This window comes from Notolabrus celidotus, chromosome 15 (genome assembly GCF_009762535.1).
Source record: "Notolabrus celidotus isolate fNotCel1 chromosome 15, fNotCel1.pri, whole genome shotgun sequence".
NCBI lineage: Eukaryota > Metazoa > Chordata > Actinopteri > Labriformes > Labridae > Notolabrus > Notolabrus celidotus.
In genome coordinates this window covers 26,868,048-26,886,325 of record NC_048286.1, presented here as the reverse complement: position 1 = coordinate 26,886,325, position 18,278 = coordinate 26,868,048, and the positions used below count along the sequence as shown (strand labels likewise).

Below are 18,278 nucleotides of genomic sequence, written 5' to 3'. Positions count from 1 at the left end.
TCCAGAAGTCCGCAACCTGGGTGTCATTCTTGACTCCACCCTCTCTTTCCGGTCACACATCCAATCCGTCACCAAGTCTGCCTTCTATCACCAGAAGAACATCTCCCGTCTGTGTCCATCTCGCTCTGATTCAGTTGCCGAGACCCTCATCCATGCTTTTATTACCTCCTGGCTGGATTACTGCAATGGAGTCCTGTTCAGGGTACCCAGCAATGCCCTGGACAGACTCCAATATGTGCAGAACTCAGCTGCCATGGTTCTCATGCATACAAAGCCCTGGCAGCACATCATCCCCACTCTCATTCACCTCCACTGGCTCCCTGTTAAGTACCGCATCACCTATAAGCTCCTCCTCCTCACCTACGAATCCCTACATGCCCTCGCCCCCCAATACCTGGCTGACCTCCTCCACCAATACACTCCATCCCGAAACCTACGGTCTTCGGACCTGGGTCTCCTCTCCATCCCCCCGGACTAAGCTGCAGACTTTTGGAGACAGAGCCTTCGGTGTGGCAGTCCCTACGCATCGGAACATCCGCAGCGCCCCAACCCTGGACAGTTTTAAAACAGCAGTCAGAACACACCTTTTCCTCAAGGCTTTTCCCCATTAGATAGTGTTGAAGTCATCTATTCATAAACTGTTAGTAAGAGTAGAAAATCTTAGTTGAGACTATTAACATCAGTTTATATTTTTATTTTATTCCTTTTTGCTCTGACAATCATGACAGAAATAAAATGCACTGATCAAAATGACATCAAAAGAGATCAGGGGTTACTCTGCACTTAGATTGTGTGTGTATTAGTTAGCTAGCTTTCACAGTTTCACTAAAAGAAAAGAGAAAACCTTCAGGTTAGATTTAAAATCTGGATGTAAACAAAGATGGTAGCATTCTTCCTCCTGACCCTGCTTCATGTCTTCTCTACCTGCAGAACCTGTTGCTCTTGCTTCAGAGTAGACACTCTTCCAACCAAAGAAGGGTGGTCACTAATCCTGATTATTGTCCCTTAATCCCAGAACATGATGTATCTATTAATATATTCTGTATTTTCTGTGAATCATCTTTTTGATCAGCTCAAGGCTTCCTGTATTCTTTTCACTCATCCTTCAATCTGAAACATCTCTACTCTCCACGATTTTAAATGATGACTTTCTCTCCCTTAACAAAGAGAGTTGTTTCTGAGATGAATGTTCAAATGCAGTCCAGTTATTCTTGCTTCCTCTTCCTGCCCAGTTTATGGAAGCACAGCTTGAAGCATTTTACAGTCACTATCACACAAATCAGCAGCACAGTCATTAGAAACGCGATCACATCCAGGCAGAAGTACTGGAGCCAGTTCAGGTCATGGACAGCAGGTCTGAGATGTTTTGCTCCTTTATGCCGCATCACAAACTCAGTCCAGTACACAGAGAGGTCGATGGGATCCATTGGTCGATCTTTATGGAGAGCTGAGAGTCTCTGGATGTTCTCTTTGTACCTGCACATGAACAGATCAACCACACGAGTTAAAGAAGACAACATGTAAGACAAGTAGGCGGTAGATTGAAAACCCTGTTCCCCTCACCTGCTGTCATTGATGACCTCATTCAGACCCTGCAGAAGGCTTTCTGTTGTGAGAGTGAACAGATCCATCACAATTCCCACGTCTCTGCTCGCCAACCTCTTTGCATTGTCAGGCTGGTCCCCCGAAATGGGCAACATCAACATGGGAACAGCGTGACACAGACCCTCATAGAGGCCGTGTGAGCCGGCATGAGTGATGAAAGCCCGAACTCCAGGTTGTGCTAACACACACACACATGTCAGAAGTCATTACATGGGACACATCTCTGCTCAATTTTGAGTATTTTGTATATAATGTCAGGATTTACAAACCTAGTAGATCATTCTGAGGCACCCAGTGCATCATCTTCACATTGTCTGGGACATTATCAGGAACCTTCCCGTTATACCTCCATATAACCTATCAAAACATCAGCAGTGATTAATGCATGTTTGTAAGATTTACTCTACATGATGATACTCCTCTACCTTCTGAGGGATCTGTCTGAAGGCTTCAAGGAAGATGGACAGTGTCTCTTCTGGCATATCCGACACCATGGTGCCCAGAGTGAACACGATAAAGCCATCTTTCCCTGACACCCAGGGCTCCAAATCCTACAACACACACACAAACACAGGGCCTGTAAACATGTCTCTCAATGTATCACTCCCCTTCCTCCAATACAAAATTTAGAATAATAAAAACCCCATTTTTTTTACGCCTTACTTTTGGCAGAGGATTTCTCACATCGCAGTTGATTCCACCAATTAGCACCATGTTAGGCATGAGGGGCCGCGGCAACTCCAGAGTGAAGTCAATCCTGTTCAGAGTACAACAAAGTGTGAGTGAACATTAGAGAGTGACATTTTTAGTCTTGCATCCCCCCTGGGCGCACCCCTGCCTCAGGTGTTCTCTTTACTATCAAACAACATGATGTAGTTACATATGTAGGTTCTTCTTCTACATGTAAAGTCTAGGTTGAGGTGTGTTTTTCCCTTCAAATATCAATACAGGTGTAACCGCTGTACATGTCACCTGAGCAGCCAGATAGCAGATTCAGACAGCACCTCAGCCACGCCCACCTTCTCACCCAGGAACTGATAGGCGTTGTTGTCAAAGCGCCAGTACATCAGTCTGCACATAAGCGGCTCCAATAAAGCCACCTGTAGGTCAGAGGTATCACAATCCCCAGTAAAGTCCATATAAACCAAAAGGAGAGTTAAAACATTCATTTCATTTGATAAGCCAATCATAAAACAGTGTGATAGCTGCACTCATATGAGTCTGTATGTACTCACCATGGTGTTGACAGTTCTCTCCTTGAAGGTCATTTTATCAGTGTACCCAGTAAAGAACCGGGGCACGTATGAGGGTGGGGAGGGGCAGCCTGCAGCCTTAAAATCAAGGCCACAAGGGATCGCTCTCAGCACATTAATAATGGGCAGACCTGAAAATGATTGATCACAGATAAGTGAGACGTGCAGACATGTAGAAATATGATCCACACGTGGTGGAACTCACCAAGTTTCCGAGCGATTAAGGCTCCTGCAGGCACCATGGGGTCTGTCAAGACAGCATCAAACCCCTGCAGAGAGAAGAAGTGAGGTGACAGGTATCTTTTTGTGCTTAGGGCAAACTCATCATTGAGGGCATAGTGGGGTGGATTTCTTCACTCATCCTTTCTTTCAGCATAAGTACCTTGTGTTTTACTCGAAGGTTACTGTGTTGTGTTACACACTTATGATTGATACCCCTGGTTATGAACTAGTGTTTGGCTGATGTCATCATAACCAATGATGACTGCAAAAACTCATCTGAGAAATCTCCACAATCAACTATTGTAACGACTCATAGTCTACCTTGAGTGCAGAGTCAACAGTTTTTACCTATATGTTAATAAAGATTGATAATGACTGCAATAACAACTAATCAACTATTGTAACGACTCAGTTCTCATCAGCAAAAGTGACACCAATTACAACCGTATTACATTTGTCATATCAAATCAGTTAGCGCAAAGGAGTTTAGTGGAGCAAGATCCTGTGCTGAAATCCAGCAGCAGAACTGGTGAGAGGATCTATAAGTTACCAATCACTACAAAGTAACTTAAACCATCAGCAGCAGTGATAATAGCAACATTTGCAACACTTGTGTTTTTGGTGTGTGAACTGCAAAGCTCTGAGAGGAAGGAGAGCTGAATGAGGACAGGACCATCAACATAAATATTACTGCAGAGGTCCCATCCACCTTGTGTAACGTTATCTTCAAGGTAAATGTTTGTTTAACGTGAATTACAACAAATGAGCAGACTAATGTTTGAACTTGGAGTTGACATGTTTCCTTAAAGAGGCTGATTAGAATCTGTTGCCATGGAATGGTTAACATTTTAGGAATCAGAGGGAGTATTTTCCTAGCTGTATTAATAGATCATTTTTAAATCAGTTCCATCATCTTCACATCAATATTTTGTGTCAACTTGTTTGTGTATTTTGTTGGTAGCTTGGTAATAAGCAGGATAATGTATAGTGAATGGGTGGTAATGCCAATTAGAATCCCAACAGGAGGAGACAAGACTAAGACAAGCAGCAATTCTAATTTGCATAACCACCCGTTCACTATACATTATCCCTGACATGATTGATTGGTTGTTCTGCAGGAGACAATTTCCCCTTGCACTTGTCACATTGTTATGTTTAACATATATGACCCCAGCTTATAGGAGATAGACTGAGACAGAACATGTTTTTTTTCCTTCCTACCCTATTGCCTATCTCATACCATCCAAACACATCAGTTTTAAAACCTACAGATAATGTCGACTTTATATTTAAACCATCAAAGGACATATTTAACACTTTAACTAGACTGCTGTGGATGCCTTTAGGCAGCGTAAGTATGTGTCAGATGTAATGCCAGCTTCACAGAGGTAGTACACAACAACATGAACACTTCAGTGTGATTCACTCCAACACAGCAGCAGCTATCAAATAATTACCACAAAAGAAGCAGATCCAGCCTGTACTTTAAGATGCAGGGCACATGAAATGAATTGAATGAGATCTAATTCCTGTTTCTGGTGTCACACCTGCGTGTTTGTTCTCACCTGCTGTGCCAGATGTGATATCAGAGTGTCATTGAATATCATGCTCTCTGCAGTCGTGTGCATGTATTCGTGTATTTGCTGGAAGTGTCCTATCTTTTCAAATAAAGATGCAGAATTATCCATTAGGATCTTGTTTGTAGTCATGAATTGATCCACAGTAGCTTTGTCGTAAGGAACAGGGTAGGTCAAAGTGTCATAGTGTTCCCCTGGACTCATCTTTATGGTGACCTCTGGCATGACCACTGTGACCCGGTGTCCACGGCGACCCATTTCTTGTGCGAGGGCCTTTACACCCACCCAGTGACTCCCATCCATGGGTATCACCAGTAAGTTACCTGGGACAATTTGAGAAGCTGGTTCATTTGTGCTGACGGCTTCAGTCTCTTCTGTCTTCACATTTTCCACAGGTTTGGACGCGTCTGACACAGATTTAGGTTTCTCATCTGCAGCACCGATCCCATGGACTTCCACGTGGGACAGCAGAAACACAAACACGACGACTTTCCACATTGTTTACTCTCCCGGGTGTCCACACAGCTGACTGAATCAAACACAGACAGAAAGGAGTGTCAACATGAAAAATAAGGAAAGACCTTGTATCCTGTTCTGATTCTGATTCTGATCCTGTCTTTTGAATGCTCCCTTTAACCACTCCTCTTGAAGTAGCATGTGAGTTTGGTGTGTGTGTGTGCATTTGTGTATGACTGTGCGTGTGTGTGTGTGTGTGTGCCTGTGTGTGTGTGTTCAAAGTCCTCTCTTAAACAAGCTTGTATTGCCAAAGTGAGCGACAATCTTTAATCACAACTGCAACCAAAGTCCTCTTAACTGATGTGGTAGTTGCTTGAGTTACGGTGTAATTCAATTTATTGTTTTCCTGTAATAAAAGAATGCACAGTGCACGCCCATGAAGGGACTGGGGGAGAGTTCAACGGGGAAGCTTTTCTTTTCTCTTGTATGGGTGTGTGGAGCGAAGCTTTTCCAATTGGTAGCCCACACACACACATTTATAGTCATGTGATTTCAGACCAATGACGGCTCTGATGAAGTCGACAAGGCTTACTATTAAGTTCTTTTGTATTACAAATGTATTTAAGTTATCACAGTATCCTTGCATTTTATTTTATTTAAAACTCAAGGTACTCATTGAATAAAAGAAGAAGTTCTATTTGAAATGCAGTCACAGCTGATATTCAATCCTGCACATGTACAGTTACAGTCTCAAACTGAAATCTGCTCTTGTAATCTTCGATGTCCCTCTATCAGCATAGATGTAGGCATCAAGTTCTTCAAGTTTTTCAAAGCCATGTCTTTGGAAAAATCAAAAGACATAATCTTTGTAATAAAACGAGGGTTTAGAAAAGCCTGTTTCTCTAGATGTCAGAGCCAGTGTGTTTAGACACGTAGAAGGAGTGGAGTAACGGCAGTATTGGTGTAGGCCTACAGTATGTCTTAGGGGGGATTAGCATTGAGCTATTGTCCTCCAGTTATTTGATCATACTGTTTATGCCTGTAAATATCCTGAACTAAGTGCAGAACTTTTAATCTTTGGTCTACAACCTTTGTTAATTGAGTTTTATAGTTCTTTTCCTAAATATTATATTATTTTTATAGTATAAATATCACAGGTGTTAACAGTAGTGGGCTCATGTCTCTGTTCTTATGAAGTGTCTCACTGGGCAATTAAAGTTTGCCAGTATTAACACTGCCAGGACCCCGACACTAAAGAAGTTTATTACACCTGTGATTTTCACAACAGGAAACAATGTCTCTGTTGTAAAGCACTTTGGATCAACTTTGTTGTATGTAAAGTGCTATATAAAAAAGTTGATTTGATTTGATTTGATTTGTACATTGTTTTATACCTATGCTGCAAGTCTGTGCACATTTTTCACCGCATCACTGGTTTTGTAAATATTTGTAAATTGACTTATTTAGCTGTGTACACGTTCGTAAGATATGCTTATTTTTACTTATTTAATTTTAATTGCTAATAACTTAGTAAATAGTTGCTATATATGCAACCTGGTTAGATTATTGCAACTCACTGTACACAGGTCTATCCAAACACTCCATGGCACGGCTCCAACTCATCCAGAACACAGCAGCTAGAATCCTGACACATACAAGAAAATATGACCATATCACCCCGGTTCTCAAAACACTTCACTGGCTCCCCGTTCAATACAGAATCCATTTCAAAATCCTATTATTAGTCCATAAAGCACTCAACGGTTCAGCTCCCCAGTACATCTCTGACTTGCTCACAGTGTATAAACCGACCAGGATCCTTAGGTCGGCAGGTGGAGGTCTTTTAAATGTACCCAGGGTGAAATCTAGGTCCGGTGAAGGGGCCTTTAGTTACTGTGGTCCATCTTTTTGGAACAAACTGCCTGCTGACCTCAGGTCCATCACAACTGTCTCTACTTTTAAAAAAAGACTGAAAACATATTTATTTTCACAAGCGTATGAATGACGACTGTTGTGACTGGATGCACGTGCAGCAACAACTGCTGTTTGTTTGATTGCTGTGTCTGATGTATGTTGGGTCTATCTATTGTTTTTCTGTTTTTATTTATTCTATTTGGAAAAATGTCTTCATGTTTTTAATTCCCCATGTAAAGCACATTGAACTTACGTGTAATGAAATGTGCTTTATAAATAAAATTGCTATTGCTATTGCTATATAAGCTCTTTTTTACTTTATACTGTTTTGCACTGTCTACTTTGCTGCTGTAACACTTTAAATGTTTCCGTTGTGGGACGAATAAAGGACTATCTTATCGTACCTTATCTTAATAGTAGGAGTAGTCAAAGTTGCAGTAGCTGTAGTAGTAGTAGTAAAACCACAACCATATATCATTTAAATGTGAATGATATTTTTGCTGTTTGAAAATGAAGACACAAAAAACTAAGAAGGATGCCACACATAGGTTAATGGCTGTAGTAGTATTTAATTTGATTTGTATCTCCTGACTTGAGTCATAGCCAATTCAATTGTTCATGACAGATGTAAAAAAAACACAGCAACAAGCATAGATGAAATGATGAGTTCACAACAAAGTGATAACATTTCAATTTATTCAACAATTTTGAAGAACATAGGTTCAGACAGTTTTGACTTGGGTGGCCAAACTGGGGCACTGACTGTTGAAGGGGTGGCCAGGCGTGGAAAACAAACTTAAGAGCTTACCCCAAACCTAAGAGGGTTACTTCCAATAATCACATCTACTTTAACTTCTTTTATAAAATAATTTTAAAAATATTACATTTTTGTAGATTTCTAACGTTAACATTAAAAATGTAACGGTACAGAGTATCAACATTTAAATCTGCTGAACTGAACTCTTTACGGACTCAAAATGAGGATGATTGTCCAAAGTCAAAGCATCAACAAAAGTAATATTCAAATGCAAAGAAACTAGTTTCTCTGCAGCTTGTTGAAACACTAAACACAATAGCTGATTTCAATATAAGTAATGCCTCTGACATGGCAAATAGCCAATCATGTTTAAGAATTTTAGGGTGGCCACAGGGGTGTCAAATCAGTTTTTCGGAGTTGGCCCTTGGGAGATAGGCACCCCTATGAAAAAAAATAGAATACTTCTATGCTATTTTTTAGTTTGTACTTTTTTCAAAGACACAGAAGAATCTACTTTGCTGCTGTAACACTTTAAATTTTCCCTTTGTGGGACGAATAAAGGAATATCTTCTGTAACATGTAGTTTGAATGGCAGCTTCTCTGAGAACACGCCACTTGGTGGCGCCTGTGAGCAGCGTTAAGGCATCACTGTTTTAGAACACAGACGAAGAAGAGTCTACAAACCCTGCGCGCGCATCTTTGAGGACGTTATCCTGGAGAACAAAAAGAGCACGAGCGAGTATGTAAACAAGTAAGCGCCTCGTCGATTTGTAGTTTTTAATGTCTGTGAAAACATTCATGAGGGAGGTTAATCAACTCTGAACCATGTCTGAAGTAAGTGTGCAGTCTGAGGCGATAGATCCGGGTACTGGTTGATTATCATCCAGTTTCTGATTGCGAATTTAGCCTGTCTAATTTAAGAACATATACAGTGCTTAAATGAGCTAAACACTAGGCTTCTTTATGAATGATGTACATTTTAGAGTCATCTGTGTATACTGTAGATTAAAAGCTCCAGGGTCTCAGACTAGCACTGATAGATCCAAGTGCACATGTCTGTGTTTTTACCTCAGATTATTTTGGGGGGTCTTCTTCATCAGTTACAAACCTTCATGATAAAGCTAGCTCATCCCTCTTTGTTGAGGCCTTGTCTTCTGCAAAGACCTCATCTCATATTCTAAGCCATATGTGTCAAACTCAAGGCCTCGGCCCGCGAGATAATATCAAATTATTTATAGAGCTGGCCCATAGAGCAAAGGGAAAGACACAACAGAGCTTCGCGATACAAAGTTGCTGTGTGAAGTGGCGTTTCTGTGTGACATCACGAGCCATCTCAATGCGCTCAACCTGCAGCTTCAGGGGCGGGGCCGTGTGATCACAGACGCTGCAGTGAGGGCTTTTAAAACCACACCGTGTGGGACACGCAGATGTTGCAAGAAAACTTGAGCCATTCTCCGTGCTGCCAAACTACCTGTGTGAACAACTGTTCTCTTTGATTAGGTTAAACAAAACATCTCACAGGAATCGTCTTACTGATGAACACCTTCACTCAATCCTGAGGATTTCCTCAGCTCAGAGCCTGACCCCAAACATTGATAAACTTGCATCCAAGATGAGATGCTGAGTATCTTAGACTAGTGTGCATCACAAAGCAGCAGACTGAGCTTTAATGTTTCCTTTTTGCACTTTTTCTTGCTACCACAGGGCATTTTTTGTTTTCTTTGCAGAACTTTTTTTGCTAATGTTGTTGGCCTGTGGAAAAATATTTTCAAAAGAAATTAGTAAAGCTCGTTCATTAGATAAGCTGCAGATTGAGCAATAAGAAATGAATGCAACATATTTTTCATTTTTTAAATGTTTATAGGCAATAACTTAAGCTTTGCTAGTTCAATGTTCAATATGTGCAATAAGTTCATTTCAATAAGTTTTGCAATAAACATTAAACCAGTCCGGCCCCTGACTTGCACAGATTTTTTTATTTTGGCCCTCTGTGTATTTGAGTTTGACACCCCTGTTCTAAGCATATTAATACATACAGTGTATGTATACATACATAATGCATGTCCCTAAATACACTGCCTTGTGCCCAGACTAGGGTTGCAAAGGGGTGGAACATTTCAGGGAAGTTTCCTATTTTATACAGTCTATGGAAGTTTCTGGTTAATTTACATGGGAAGTTTAATTGCGGAATTTTTGAAATATTCCAAATTGGAAATTGTGGGAATTAATGGGAATTTAATAGAAAGGTATCAGAAATACTTTATTTATCCCGGGGGAATTTCAGTAAAAAAAAGTATCATATCCAAGCATAAATATTTGTTTTGTTATAAGCAGACATCCATCCAAAATAATTAATTTGTAAGTAGAACTTTATCAAGTGTTAAATATTTTATTGAACAATCAATTCATTTCAATTTCATTGAAAAACAAAAACATGAATGTTGAGTTAAATATTACTCATCCCCCCTGACCCAACCCATTCAAAATTTAACAAAAATGCAATCCCAACAAGGCCCCATTCAAAATGTTAAATGAAAAGAGCCCCTCTCCCTCCAAAAAGGTCAAAATCAAAATGTTAAATGAAAAGAGCCACTCTCCCTCCAAAAAGGTCCAAATCAAAATGTTAAATGAAGAGAGCCCCTCTCCTTCCAAAAAAGTCCAAATCAAAATGTTAAATGAAAAGAGCCGCTCTCCCTCCAACAAAGTCCCAATCAAGATGTTAAATGAAAAGAGCCACTCTCCCTCCAACAAAGTCCCAATCAAAATGTTAAATGAAAAGAGCCACTCTCCCTCCAAGAAAGTCCCAATCAAAATGTTAAATGAAAAGAGCCGTTCTTCCTCTAACAAAGTCCCAATCAACAAACAAATAAAAAGTGCATGTAGGGGGCGTGGTCTCAATAGCCCTGCAGTAAGCAGTGTGCTATGTGCATGTGATTGAAAAATAGCATAGATATTCAACTGTAGTTGCATGAAATCAGGTTGTTTTAGTCAGGATCATAATAAAATATATTTTCCCCAACGTTATTTAAGTTCCCTATTAAGAGCCAACCTTCAATTTAGTAAATTCCTGATTAATTCTCATGGAAAGTTTCCAACTTTGGAAATGTTGCAACCCTAGCCCTGACTTAGATTTGGTGCATCAAACACATCACTTCCTTTTTGCACTGTATAGAGTAAACTGTCCAAATAAATGTAGTTGATTTCCAGGTTTAAACCCTGAAAGATGTGGCACAGTCTCAGTGGATGAATAGACATATGTTGGTCTTTCTGGAAACACCAAAACTGAGGGTCACATCACATATGTGTGTGGGGGGGGGGGTTATTATGTGTCATAGTTAGCTGCATCAATGGAAACATGTATGTTCACAATGTAAGGAGTTAAAGCAACAAAGCAAACAACTCATGATAGTTATTCTGATAATGCTCTGTATTGTTCTTTTCCACTGTGTACATGTTTTTTCATCTACATTGTGTGTTGTTTTCAGATATACAGGCGTGTAACTAAGGCAGAAGGCCTGGAGCTGTTCATTAATAAATCGTCTGTAAGAATAGTATATCACAGGTAAGACTGTTCCCTCTCAGTTAAATCTTTGACTTCAATATAGCTTTGAGCCTGAATGTTCACATACCAATGTCTTACACTGCAAAAGTGCTCTTATTGCATGTCGTGACTTTTGTTCTATCTCACAGCTCGGTCCAGTATTGTTTAAAGCAGAAAGCACCCATGTATTCCCGACGCTCCTCCAGAACACCAAAGCATCTGAGCCCGAAGAAAGAAGTGACCCAGCACAGGAAGAGCAGTAAGAGACAGAAGAAGATGGGGCTGAAGAAGAGCAAAGCAAGCGACAGTGAAGTAAACACAGACAAGAGGAGAGATCTTGACCTCCTGGACATTATCGACCGTACGCATGGGGAGAAAGGTTTGCTTGAGGAGCACGACAGAGAGTGTGTGGAGGTAACGAACAAAGGAGTGGACCAGTCTGATGAAGAGTGTCTCTCAGTGAACAGCAGCATAGATTCTGGACCCTCCATCCCCTTTAAGACCAGTCCCGAGAAAGACAGGCCCTCACAGAGCTTGTGCTCAGCCTGTCGGAAACTCCACTCAAAGGCAAAGAGGATGAAAAGACCAATTAAAGACAAACTCTTAGACAATGGTAGGTGCACACATTTTTTTTTATGTCAGTGAGAAAGTGTCTCTGTCTGTGTGTGAGACATTTGGGGTGATTCTCCAGAAGAAACACAGGAAATGGACTGTAAAATACATTTCACCTAAAGTACAAAAAGCTCCATCCTTCCCATCTGACTTCCTGTTCGATACATCACGATGCTGAAGCTCTGTGATCTCAGTGTACTGCTAGTGTGCTGCAGATCTCCTGCTCTCTGGGCTTGGCACACACTGCCTGACAGTTCAGGTTTACATTTGGAACTAGATTTGAGTGGTTTTATTTATTAATGAACATTTCAGCATAGCATCCATGTAAATATGCCAGAGTTAGCCATAAGGCAGGTCAAAACAGAGTTCATAACAAACTATCAAGATAAATAAAAGATGGATACAACACATCATGATAGCCTGTCAATAAAAACAACAATTCATCATAAGAGCATATATGAGATATAAAAAAAGTTCAAATAAGTGCATTAAAGTGCTGTTCAGCATGATAGAGAGATATGTCCAGAGAGTAAAAGCGTGTACATTAAACCCTTAAAATATGTGAATATACACACAGAGAAAGAAACGGCGAGTGATTACAGACCTGATGTGTCTTCATCCATATGCAACAATGATTGTTAATAGATTCGTTACGCGTCCACGCGTCCACATCAGGAAGCTGGGAGAAATAAAATCGGAAATGTTTTTTTCTAAAGTGTCTGACTAATTTCACACCGTTGTTTCCAACATCAGTGAGGTGACAGCTGATCTTGATTTGGTAGGATTATCTAAATACAATTTGCAGAAGCATCCTAACATATTGAACTTCTCTTTCTGGGTCTTCCTTCAGATCCAAAGTCCCTGACTTGTGACCAGTGGGTTCTGATCAAGAGCTGGCAACCAAGCAGGCTGCCCAATCCAAGAGGGTAAGACTCTGTGTGTGTGTGTGTGTGTGTGTGTGTGTGTGTGTGTGTGTGTGTGTGTGTGTGTGTGTGTGTGTGTGTGTGTGTGTGTGTGTGTGTGTGTGTGTGTGTGTGTGTGTGTGTGCGTGTGTGTGTGTGTGTGTATATATATATACTATATCATATCGGGGCAGGGGCAGATGGAGGAGACATTTCCCATCCTGGAAGCTGCATCAGATAAGCTCTAGCTTTATGGTTGAGCATTAGTAGCCGTTGATTATAACTCTGTTTTCTTTCAGGAAGCTGTTACATTATTTAAAGCTGGTTAAAGGAAGACTTACATTGTCGAGAGAGGGGGAATCATCAGCCTGCCCGAGGCCACACACATTCCTCCAGAGGTAATGAACCTGGATCTGTCCATCCTATTTCTCTCCTCTAAGGGATAGTCTGTTTGTTTAATGGGGTTGTATGAGGTACCAGTAGTGCATGTAATACACACAGTAGATAAGAGTCAGCATGATGAAGTCCCTTCCTTCCTTTTCCTTCATTGTGTTTTCATCCATTTAACAGCCAAACTAACAATCAGTGTCCATGTACCGTATGCTGACACCGAGCTCTACTCCCTGACAGTGGCCTTAAACAGCAGTGGCTACCAGGGATGTACATTTTAATTATTCTCCCTGATCGATCTTTGGAAATGTTAACGAACAATTATTGATTAATCAATAAAAACAATAGTTTTCTTATGTCAGAAACAATGCCAAATATGTTGTTTTTCCCCCTAAATTAAAATTTTCACAGCAACTGGGGAGGGAAATTCGGGAAAGGAAGCGTACAGGTATAACAAAAACTCAAACTGAAATGTTTATTTAAATCTTTTTGAAGTGGCCGGGGCTTCTTTGTGAGAGCTCTGGACAGCTTCTATTAGATGCCACGGTGACTTTTGTCCTCTTAACATGGCGTACCAACTAAGTACTTTAAAAAAACTTCAAATATCCCCCAAAGTGTGCGTTTCCGGCATCATGTCTGCCTTCCCTGGAGGGTTTATACTTGAAGAACAATTTTCAAGGAGTAGCCTGTTTAACAGGCAGTTAATGTACTCTGAAAAAGATCATATTTCTTTGAAGTCTTTGCAGGATAAACATAAAAAAGAGTTCTGTGTGTTACAAATAAGAAAGGAACAAAATATCCACATAGCTCTTGTGTGACACTATTATTGATACACCGCTCATTTACAAATTCAAACATGTTTCATCTCAGGAAACCCAACCACAGTGCGGAGAATAAAACATTAATCCTGCGCTCTGCTTATTTCAGGGCCTTCTTTATTCTCAACATTGACGTGTCATTGTATGGTTGTTTTGCGGTTTAAAAATAAAAGCTGTATCTCGTCTTGATTGTCATCACGGGCCACGTTTTGCACATTGAATGCGAGACCCACAGCAATTCACGGACAGAATTATAAACAGCGAATAAAACTCCAGGAGACGGCATATTCAGAATATCCAGATTGTATCCTTGATTCTGAATAGCTGTCTTTATTTGTGTCAGGAACCTCAGACAGTGTGCCAGAGCGCCAGTGAAAAGAGTGACTAAGAAAAACAGGAAGAGGAAAAGAGAGGATCCATGGGGCTCACGTGCCACCAAGCAGAAGCGTATCCGCAACAACAATCAGCATCAGCGAGTTGATGCCGATGCTGATGCTGATATCAACGGTTATCACCCGACCAGCGCTCTCAGCAGCAGTCCTGCTCTGGAGGGAGGCAGCGATCAAGAAATGGACACTGTGACTGTGGAGTTGATTCCCTGCTCCCTCACTCTGGAGACCATCACAGACGTCCCTGCAGATCAGAACAAAGCGAGGAAAAAGGGCGGGTTCAGAGATCTGCTGGCCCAGCTGAGGGGCAACAGCAGCATGATCGTTAAAGAAACAGGTTATTAAAGACTTGTTTAAACTGCTGTAGTGTTATGGAGGATTGATGCAGCCTAAGCTGCTGGTGTTTACATTCAGTATTTCTCCACCTTTGTTTCTGTTCTGGTCACGTCATTAAATACTTTACCTGAAAAACCTGAACTGCAAAAACTAAAATCCGAGCATTTTTATTTTTCTGATTTCTGGTTAGAATGTGACACATTTTGACATTTAACTAAAGTCAGGAAATACATTTTAGTTCAAGGTAGAAGTCAAAAATAAAGCCTGAACATCAGGTAACAAGTGAAAGAATCTTCCAGTGTGATATTGATTTCTAGAATCCTTGCTTCTGAATGTGATGTGTTCAGTGTGATGGTTTCATGCTAACATTTTAGTTTTTGCAGTTTGAGTTTATTAGAAAAGTTCAGCTGAAGTTTCTTTAAAGTGAATTTTATTTATTTTTTGATACATTTCCAAATAACCTTTAAAGTTCTGTACACTGAAGTTCTTGTGTCTGAAAGGTGTGTTGTTGTTCAAGATTTTTATTTACCACTTTAGACCCACGTGACATTTCCATCCTCACCTGATGAATCATTTCCACTTACAGCTGTGTCACAATTTATTACAATTCCTTTTTAAAAGCACGAGTCGACAACATAGTGTCTTCAAACTAAAAAATATCACTTTTTTCCTTTTTCATGCTGCGTCCTCTAATGATGCATACACTGACTGATTCACTCACAACAGACAAACCTGAACAATCCTTCACTTGACACTGACACTAACCTTTGAAGTAGCAGCTCACATCCCGAGTGTACAAGGTGATTTATTTGTGTAAATAGAAGCGTAAGTTGTTTATTTTTTGTTTTACTTACGCCAAAAAAACAAAGATGTGCTGCGTATATTTAGTTGTTCATGTGAATTTTGGACACTTGTACCTCTGCAACATATAAATAAAAAATGTGTTTTAAAGAATATTAAATGAATAATGATTTGTTCTGGGGGGAAATTTAACAGGAGTTACATGTTCTGTAATCAGGTTGATCAAGTGTTGATTTCAGCTGCGGTACGTTACGTTGTACAAGAAGGGACAAAGCAGACTCTGCTCAGGACACTCAAGTCTTTTGGTGTGGAGGGGGCTCTTCTGAAGTCCTTGTTTGACTCTGTGGTGGCATCAGCCATCTTCTTTGGAGTGGTCTGCTGGGGAAGTAGCATCTCTGCTGCTGACAGGAAGAAGTTGAACAGACTGGTGAAGAAGGCCAGCTCTGTCCTGGGCTGCCCCCTGGACCCTGTGGAGAGCTATCTTCTCTGATGGACATGAGTCACACCCCCTCAAGGAGACCATAACAATATTAAGTAGCTCGTTCAGTGACAGACTTCTTCACCCACAGTGTCTCACAGAGAGATACTGCAGGTCTTTTCTTCCTGCAGTGGTCAGACTCTATAACCAATAATATATATATATATATATATCTTTAATTTTAATTTTAGTTGCTAATAACTTTATAATAATGGTTACTTTATAGGCTCTTGTTTGCTTTATATATGTCTTCTCTGTTTCTGTAACACTTGAATTTCCCCGTTGTGGGGCGAGTAAAGGAATCTCTTATATCTTATCTCTTATCTTACTACTGTTCAGTATGCCAGAGAAAAGAAAAGTACATACTAAATGATAGGTGCTTTTAATGTTTGCATACGTATTAAGGGCATCTCAAGAACGTCTTACAATTTGAAGACAAACTTGACAATGTGGAACCATATAGACTGTTTCTTCTCCAGAAGACCACATGGAGGCGCCACTTCATAGAGGACTCCTCTCTAAAGTTAATTCTTCATCAGCTCTGTCACATCCTTGAGATTTTAAACTTCTTTCTACAGAGAGAGAGGGAAGTTAATGTCAACAATCTGTGGCATGTAACACAATAACCAGAGCCCTCCACAAAGTACGTCTGAATGAAATGCAGTTAATAATGAATTGCTTTTCTTATTTAAAGGATTTCCAAACAAACTTGTTATTTTACTGAAGTTTGTACTGATAGCAGGAAGGGAGGAGGAAAAGAGAGATAAGACTGTGAAGAAGTGTGTCAGGGGATGTTGCTGTTTATTTATGGGATTAATGTGCTGGGAGAGGATGGTGGGGATTAGCAGTGAGAGCTGACTCTTCGAATAGTTTAACTATTTACTGACACATTTAGCTACATGAAATGCCTCTGAAAATTGAGTAGATGAATGTAAAGCAGAATTTTAAATTGTAGACGTGTTATCAAAGGCTCCTGTGAGTTTATTTTTTTTTCCATACAGACTGGATTTAATATTGATAATGTTTTTTTTATGACCCACACAGGCAAACTAGACCATCATCGATAAAACTGATCATAATGCATACTCATTTTTTATTTTGATATGTGTAATTGCTGCTGCCTGGTCAGGCTAAGTGAGATACAGCAAAGCAGCAACCTCTGGTGAGTCAGAAAATGATGCCAGTGTGGAAGTGCAAACACTGCAGCTCCTAGAGTGTCCACTTGAGGCTGACTGCAAAAGCCAAGGCCATCTTATATAATGTGGCCCATCTGTCATGATAATATAAAGCCAAGAGTTATTCATACATTTGCATAATTAGGGGTGTGGCTCAGTTGACAGATGTTTGCCAGGAGGCTAAAAGCTCGCCTCAGCTCCACCTCTTTGCCTGACCAAAAGTTAGGCAGTACAGCAACAGCCAGCGTCAGGCTTCATGACACCTGTCTATAAACCAAAGGATGATGACACTGAGACTACGTCCAAGTTTTACACAGTCTGTGGACATGGCATGTTGTTGAAGCAGCCTTTGAGTGGATTTGTGAGTGATACAGTTAACACAACCTTCAACTGTAAGACATTGGAGGTACTTCTCACAAGACTTACATATTAACACATACGTATGTACTTGTATGTATCCAAATATATACATACATACACACATATATACGCACACATCTATGCATTTATATACATAAACAGATATGTGTATATATACAGTATGTGTATACATATATACACACCTATATATACATATATATATATATATATTTATATGTTTAAATTGAAAGTCCATGATACTGTTGATTTGTTTCTTTTAAGAGATAAGATAAGATAAGATAAGATATTACTTTATTCATTCCTCAACGGTGAAATTCAGGATTCTACAATCCACATTTTAGAAGTGTTTGAATTCAGAGATGTGTTAACAGCCAATCACCTGAAGACAGAGTCTGGAGCTCTGATTGGCCGAGCTCCTGCGAACACAGCCTCTAAACCATTCAGAGCTCCTTCAGTAGCTGCTGAGTTTGTTATATGTAAACAAAATGTAAATTAATACCATTTTAAAACATTTGCTTTCTGAAAAGGAATATGATTTATTTACTTACATGTTTTTATTTTTATCTACTTTTGTGTTTTATATTCAGTTTTCAGTATTTGTAGTCACAAAACTTTTAAGTTGTTTGTTAAATCTAACACTGATGGTCATGGTCTTGGTGTACACTCCATGA

General features: G+C 40.0%; 2 protein-coding genes across 4 annotated transcripts; one reads left to right on the top strand and one right to left on the bottom strand.

Moving 5' to 3' along the window:
- Positions 1-673: 673 nt before the first annotated feature.
- LOC117827150 (UDP-glucuronosyltransferase-like) lies at positions 674-5,259 on the bottom strand. The gene is made up of 9 exons (XM_034703643.1): positions 4,646-5,259; positions 3,064-3,127; positions 2,841-2,989; positions 2,578-2,705; positions 2,269-2,362; positions 2,031-2,156; positions 1,875-1,962; positions 1,564-1,783; positions 674-1,476 (listed from the first exon to the last, which is right to left on the bottom strand). Exons 1-9 carry the CDS (start codon positions 5,153-5,155, stop codon positions 1,206-1,208), a joined length of 1,650 nt encoding a protein of 549 aa, XP_034559534.1. The 5' UTR covers positions 5,156-5,259; the 3' UTR covers positions 674-1,205.
- A 3,149-nt stretch (positions 5,260-8,408) lies between these two features.
- On the top strand, positions 8,409-15,728 carry si:ch211-227n13.3. Of its 3 annotated transcripts, none has more exons than XM_034703301.1 (6): positions 8,409-8,535; positions 11,270-11,346; positions 11,475-11,938; positions 12,788-12,863; positions 13,139-13,237; positions 14,391-15,728. In XM_034703301.1, the coding sequence occupies exons 3-6, from the start codon at positions 11,509-11,511 to the stop codon at positions 14,779-14,781; spliced, it is 996 nt and encodes a 331-aa protein (XP_034559192.1). In that variant the 5' UTR covers positions 8,409-8,535; positions 11,270-11,346; positions 11,475-11,508; the 3' UTR covers positions 14,782-15,728. The 3 variants fall into 3 exon arrangements, with proteins under 3 accessions (XP_034559192.1, XP_034559193.1, XP_034559191.1); XM_034703302.1 differs by having other exon boundaries at positions 8,430-8,523; XM_034703300.1 differs by having other exon boundaries at positions 8,491-8,618.
- Positions 15,729-18,278: the final 2,550 nt, after the last annotated feature.